General features: G+C 35.5%; 1 protein-coding gene across 1 annotated transcript; it reads left to right on the forward strand.

Annotated features, from left to right (window-relative positions):
- Positions 1–1510: 1510 nt before the first annotated feature.
- Positions 1511–2797, forward strand: LOC128204458 (orexin receptor type 2-like). The gene has a single exon (XM_052905873.1). The coding sequence runs from the start codon at positions 1511–1513 to the stop codon at positions 2795–2797; it is 1287 nt and encodes a 428-aa protein (XP_052761833.1).
- The last annotated feature ends 4992 nt before the right edge of the window (positions 2798–7789 follow it).

A 7789-nucleotide genomic window follows, 5' to 3' on the forward strand; every position in this document is an offset into this window, starting at 1 on the left:
TTTGACTTTCGGTCCAGCCAAGCCCGGGCAAAGTCCCGAATTGCGGGGACGAAATGCTCGTGAAAACCCCGCCAAATGCCCACGCACCCAAGGGACACTAGGTAAGGCCCATTCCACGCTATATTTGGCTGGATGACAAAACCACCGCATTCACCCAGCACTGCGGGGCCACCTCGAAGGTTAAAACAAGGCCCCTTTCCCCGTCTATCCCCGGTATACCCCTGGACCTGGTGGGGGCGGTGGCTACAATAGACTGGTGCATAAGAATAAATACTTTAGAAGATTTTACTGATGTTATTATAATACTGTATGTGTAAATTCAGACTGTTTCTTAAACATTTACAAGTCCTACTTTTTATCTGTTTATGAGTATATATATACTAAGAAATGCATTTTGGAATTTAAAAAAATAACACACGAAAACATTTTCAATGGTTATAAGTCGTGTGTCCGGCGTATATTTGAATAAAAGTTTTGCACTCAAAATCTGATTTAGTTATTATTTAGCACTAAATTTTGAGTACAAAACAATGAATTACTTAAAACACACATAGATAACTAAACACACATAGATAATTATTGCCTTCGGCGCTGTGAAACTGCTGTTGTTTACTGAAGGCTATAATCCTTTGACTATGACACTGATTTCCACTTAAAACGTGTATTTGACATTACGAAAACTGATTCAGTAAACTGAAAATTTATACCGGAAATGAATAACAACGATGCGTCCTGCAATATATGCCCGACAAAAAAGACTGTCAACAAATATCAGCTGTTTTGCGGTTACCCGGACCTGATTTTGTCCTGACACGTGGAAAGTTTGCTTGCGAAGAATGTTAAGCATGGAAATACCTTAAAAAAAGACGAAGTCGACGTTGCAGGTTTAAATTTTAAGTTAAAGTCAGAAAATAGGGGAAATTCAGAAGTATACAAAAAAATAATCCGCGCGGCCAAATAATATGTGCGGGCAAAAAAAAAAAAGTTGTTGTTTTTGTGTTTTTTTTTCGTTTTTCGAATTTTAGGTGCGGCAAATCCGACGAACAAATGATCAATTTGGTGTGGCCTTAAAAGAAAAATCAACGTAAGAAATGTTTGGGCATACCCAATGTAAAAATGATAATAAAGATGAGCCGTATCTAAGTACGACGAAATCAACGAATAGAGTGGTCACCTACTGCGAGCCCTGAATATTCTAAGCACCAATTGGTCAATTGGGTACAAACCGAATGCAGCCAGTTTTTAAGTTGCTATGTATACCGCTTACCAAACATGGTCGTTGAGTCTCATATTTAGCGTTTTCAATTACACAAGCATGCAATTGCATAAACATACAAAGAATATTAAATACATTGATGTATCTTTGTTTATAGTTTTTTTTTATATTTTCAGAAGGTACCTTTCATAAAGAACAAAAAGCACGCGGGTCTGATATATGGAAATAATCAAGAAAAGAAGAAACCATTGCTGTACAATTTTCAAAATATCGAAGTGTTGAAGAAAACAAACCATGCCGTCCAACAGCGCTGCCTCTTTGTTTGAATCATCGCAAAAATTATTTGCTAACGGCACGGAAAACATGACCGTATTTCTAAACGAGGAAATAACTGAAAGTTTTCGCCGTGAGAAGTCAGCACAGTTTTTCACCATTTTGGCACCTTCTTTTGTATATACGGCAGTGTTGATGATGATCGGAATGCCTGGCAATCTTATTGTTGTTCTTGTGTACCTTCTGAAAATGGCCAAGACAACATCGCGACATTTCATTATCTCTTTAGCTATTTGTGACTTTTTTAACTGTGCTTTTGGAATGCCGGTAGAGTTGTCTTTGTTATTAAACTTTTACAATTTTGACTACCCGATTCTGTGTAAAATGTCTAGATTTACTACATTCATCATGAATAATGCATCCACCTGCGTTCTGATATGTATTGCGGTAGACCGGTTCAGGCGAGTGTGTCTCCCATTGCGTCCAAACATGACAGTAAGGCATTCCAAAATCCTTTGTTCCACATTCGCTGTCGTGTCCATATTGAGCGCTATTCCATCTCTGTTCATATACAACACCATCTCCATTCCCGTGCGGAGATTAGTGAATAACGTCTCGGTACGTGTGAACTTGAAAACGTGTTACGTCGATCCTGGTGCAGGCACAACGCTACCTTTGGCGTTCAGTTTGTACCTATTTGTATTCATCATTGGTATGATAATGGCACTGAGTACAATGTATGGACTTATTGGAAGGATTATCTGCGCCCAACGTACACAATCGCGGCCTCGTCGTGGAACACTGCGTTCTTCAATCAGCTTTGATGCGTTAACGCATAGAGTTGATACTAATACCAACAAAACATCAATTCGCCTTCTTCGTTCACTGTCTCACCATTCGCCAAATTTATTTCGAAGTAGAGGAAAATCCACTTCGAGATCAAATTCGCCAATACCAGATATTGCCGAACCCCTAGCGATTCCCCATCATGCTCATTCGGACACTTGCGTACGGCGTCATGGCGGAAAAGAAGTACGCGCTGGGCGAACCACATTGATTCTATTTATAGTAACACTTGTATTTATATTATCATTCGTTCCGTATTTGATTCTTGCTGCAATGCGTTACATAACGCCAGCAATGTTTAAGAACTTAGCATCTCTTGAATTGACAGTGTACCATTTAACGTTACGTTCCTATTTACTGAATAGTGCTGCAAATCCTCTTATATATTGTTTTTTAAACAGACAATTTCGGCAGAAAGTTCAGATATTCTTCAAAGATACGTTTTGTTGCAAGAAAAAATGAACATGAAAAGGTTACTAATCTGAATGTGTTATGAACTTGTACAGATGTTGTGTAAATTTTGTGTTGTGTCTTCATTTTCCATTTGCTGATGCTTTAAAACAATAAAAAAGCTTGCTAAAATATAAAAGAATAAAAGTGAATAATTATTTGAGTGCTACTTCATCAACATATGTGAACATTGTACATGTTTTAAGCATTAAACGTCGATATCAAGATACGTTAATGAGTATACCCGTGCTAAGTGAACAGTTATAGCATGCTATAAATCAAAACGGAACCGTTTAACGACGTGTAACAACTTCAACGTAAAAACTTCCATTTCTACCTGTACCGGAAGCAATATGTACATGTTCATATTTTATTGTAATTGCATCTATCCTCATACACGCATATTAGTAAGGTAACATCGAATCACGATCAAACCTTTGTCGTAATTTAAAGGGCCAACTGCACGTGTTATAGGGTTGGATATAAAATAAATGTGAACACTGAACAACATGCTTATTTCAACAGTAAAGCTTCACCAAAAGTTCAAATTTGTACTTTTGTTAAAGTGACACTATTATTCAAAATCAATACATACACATGTATAACAAACATAAATTTTGAGAGATAAACCTTTAACTACTTACACAAAATGCATTTATGGAAACTAGTAATTGCTGATAACACGCAAACATATTAAATGATTGGTGAATGCTAAATGATTTACTGTGATCTACTATCGTCCCATCAGGTTAAAATACCGTGTTTTCTGAACCTTTATTTCAAATAAACTTGGTATTCTTCATAAGAACCATTGATTTCGACATTTATTCATTCTTTTTGGTATGTTAAAATAATTGTATTAGATGTGTTGGGAGTAAAAGTGCATCTTTAATACTAATGAACAAACATGACAGTATATGGTTTTTCAACAATAAAAGGGGCTGTACTCCGTATGATAAAATAGCGAAGAAAAAGAAAATTATCGAAAACTGACATAAATTTGGCATCGATTTGTACAATGCATTAAAACTTACTAACTGAAGTACCACATAGTTTACATTTTATTTAAGTTATTTCTTATTTTTCCATTAAAAAGATTACTGGGTAAGTCTACCTAGTAGAAATCATTCCTCATGCGTGATTGGCTAGTCGGTGTTATTACCGAGGTAGGTCTATAGCTTAATTATTTCACCCGATTAGAGTAAGTCGTCGTAGCTCAGTGGATATGACGCTGGACTGCAATTTTGGCGACACCGGTTCGAACCCGGTCTCCGACACATTTTTTTTTCTCATTTTGGTACTTTTTTACAATTGTGATATTAAAGCGTAACACATTCTATTAGATAACTGTCCTGAGATTCGTTTCAGAAAAAAAACGTTTTTGGTGCCAATCTGGTGTACAGTCCCTTTAAGTCTACAAACGCTTTCTTGAATTTGAACGAGTTAAGGGTTTGGGTTTTACAAACATGCTCAAATGACTGTCTGCCATTTGTAGTTTTGTGTGTGTGTTCATAATTGTGAGTGAAATAATTCGGTATAAAAACATATCAATAAACCAGTGTTGTTGACAAAAAAACCATGTAAACAATTTGCTCAAATGTGAAACTGAATTAGTTATAAGTAATTAGTTTAAACGTTATATTTTTTACAATGATTGTGAAGAAAGCTATGATAGCTTAAACTATGTCGCTCTCGTTTGCGCTAGAGTGTGATCTTGTGTTGTGGTGGAAACAGGAGTAACCGGAGTAACCGGAGAAAACCCACTTGTCCGGCAAGGTGACCACAAACCAACCTCACATGCGGCCAGGCCGTGAATCGAACCCGGGTCGCCTTGGTGAGAGGCGAGTGCGCCAATCACTGCGCTAACCGGACAACCTTATAAGTAATTGTTACTAAGTACCGACTAAACATGTTTCACAGAGAAACCCCGTCTCCAATCAAGCATTAAAATAATGTTGTTAGGTTAAAACATGTCATCAATATCCTAGTCCAGCTGGCCCCAATTTCTCAAACATTCTTAAGCTTTACTCACTTACGTATCTTATTTCATTTAGAAAAGGAATTTCTTAAATATGATTTTATAAAACAAAAAGTATTTTTTTCTTATTTATCTCAAATATCAAACCATTTTAAGGCCTATAAACTTCTAAAAAGGAGATTATTACTAAATTTACACCGGATCAAAAATAGTGTACAGAACTTGATCCTGTTATAACAGACTTAAGATGTTTCGAGAAATTGGTTTATATCGTTCGTAAGTTAAAAAAGGAATTCACATACAAGTTAAGGGAATATAGAATATGATGTAATCATTAAATATACACGACCATAAAGATCAAATAACGTGTAACAAAACAAAATACAACTTCGACGGGTGTCAGAAATGTTATGCTTGTTAGCAAATGTTCAATGTATCCATGCACAATTTCATGTTATTTTTCTTCACGATTCCATAGGGCAAACAACAAATATTTAATGGTTTAATATATCGAAACTGGGCAACAATTATTACTCTTCATTGAGTCATTAGAATTGTTTTAGACATGCCTTGCTAATTCAAAACACAGTACAAGCAAGCATCTCTAACATTGTGAAAAGCTTACTCTCATATCAGTGTATTTGCATTATATCCAGAGTATACGCCCTTTGACTGTATTGTCCTATTACTCAACAAAAGGCTCTTAAGTGTAACAATGTCCATACCTGTGGCATAATGTGCTTAAGGAATGGCCTCGTACTGCTCAGGTTTGTATAAAAGGATTTAGGCATAAAATCAAAGTCCTCGCCACTTTGAACTTTTCTTTCATAGGTGGAACATTCTTCACTAATATGTATTACAATTCGAGGGGTGAAAGCGAAAAGGTTCTATCTGCTTCTTTATTTAATGTCACTTAGAACCTTTTCGCATTCACCCCTCGCATGGCGAAAACAAAATCACAAAATTAATCGTCAGAGCAGATATAAACATGTTTTTGTCTGCAGAAATTGTCAGACACTATTGTTCAGGAGCAATGTTTTGATAATTAAGAATCGATAATTGAAAATCGATTTTGAAAAGGTCATAGCGTTACAAGTGTTTCGAAATTCTATGAATATCAATTGCAACTATTGCTGGCTTCTTTAATGCATAATGATATCGTTATAATTCATCTGAAAACAATCATTTGTACCACTGCCATTTGATATATTGCTATTTTAATACATTCATTGTGTTTGTCTTTCAGGTTACAACTTTATTATAAAATTAAACAACATGACTGTATTAAGATAGCTTTGAAATTTCGACATGAAATAATTATACGTATGTACACGTACAGTGTACGAGCAGGTAAAATATTACTTGTATATGAAGGTTGATATTTTATCAGGACATAGGAAATGATATAATTATTTTTTGCCTATGTAGAAAAGCAATTGGAGTGGCACAGTTTATTTTCAATACACGAACTTAAACACACTGGCAACATTCATTTCAGTTAATCTGAAAGTTTAGTTTATTTAATTAAATACGAATTAACTCTGTAGCAATTATTTCTGTTTTACAACTTGTTTGCCATTATTCCACACACCTCAGGCGTTGTAATGCTGGTGAGGTGTTTTTGTATTTTTAATTACGAGAGACTTGCTGATGAGCGATTGCTGCACAGAAATAAAAACTTATTGATCCCGTTCCATTTGTTTCTACTGGAAATGTTGCAGCGAAACACGCACGGCTTTTGTTGTCTTTGTAAACCCGCTGGAAATCCAACTGTAGATCCGCAGACGACGGGTTTAGTCGGAAATCTCGTGTCCTTTTTTAAATTTTTAATGCTGGAAATATAGCAGCGAAACACGCACGGCTTTTGTGATGTTTGTCAACCCGCTGGAAATCCAACAGTAGACCCGCAGACGACAAGATGAGTCGGAAATCCCGTGTCCTTTCTTACCGCTGGAAATCTAGCGGCGAAACACGCACGGCAAATTTATAATACAGAAATATGTTGTGCAGAAGAACATCAATATGTACATTTCTTGAAGAAAATGATAATTGATTAGGTGGATATTCAAAACTTGTTTTAGCTATTTATTTACCATAAAAGGGCATTTTTCATTTCACAATATTTTTTTCATAATCATTGGATGACAAAAATATGAAAATATAGAACATAATTTATCATAGTTTGTTCTGTGTTTTATTTATATAAAAAATGAGAATTATAAACACAAAAAAGGGATTTTGGCAGGTGATGATTTTTTAAGATTAGAAGATTTTAAGTCGGAATTCCTGTGTATTTTCCAAGTCTAAGATATATATACGGTCAGAACTATCTGATTTACTCTTAAATTTAAGTTAAATCTAAGTTGGTTATTAAACATATCTCCTGACTTATGTTGAGGTAGCTAGGTTCTGTGCAATGTTCAAATGTTCAAGGAACAATGTAAAGAGGGGGCAAAGAAATGAGCACGGGTACATTGTACAAGATTCGAACATGTAGGATTACCAAGGAGGGATGTTATTAAAAAACAAGCTTGACCTTTTGTAACTGCCCCAAAATGGTGTGCTTGTGGGCGTTTGAAGGAGTTGACGCATATACCTTATTGTGAGTGATAACATTGACAAATACTTCTACCAACAAAAGGCTCGCTTTAGATATAAAAGGCATACATCAAAGGATAAATGCTCTAATAATTGCAGATATGCGCAGAAAATAACATAAATTTGTCGGGGATGGACTTTGTTACATTAATATATCAGCGTTAACTTAAATGAAATCTGAGAGAGTTGTTTATGTCTTCGGTCGGCTCTATTTTGAGATTTAGAATAACTATGATGGATGTATTTCGTTCATTTGAATGTTATATGAAAGGTATACCCAGTTTCATATCTTTCAAGCATTCTATTTTACACTCGATAACCGTACTCGGGATTAGAGTGACACATAAATAACGCTTTTTAAGGATATTCAAGTGCACATAAGTCCTGGTATGTGCACTAAGCCATGTGATACAAAAACACTGAAAAGG

Source organism: Mya arenaria, chromosome 10 (assembly GCF_026914265.1).
Source record: "Mya arenaria isolate MELC-2E11 chromosome 10, ASM2691426v1".
NCBI classification, from domain to species: Eukaryota; Metazoa; Mollusca; class Bivalvia; order Myida; family Myidae; genus Mya; species Mya arenaria.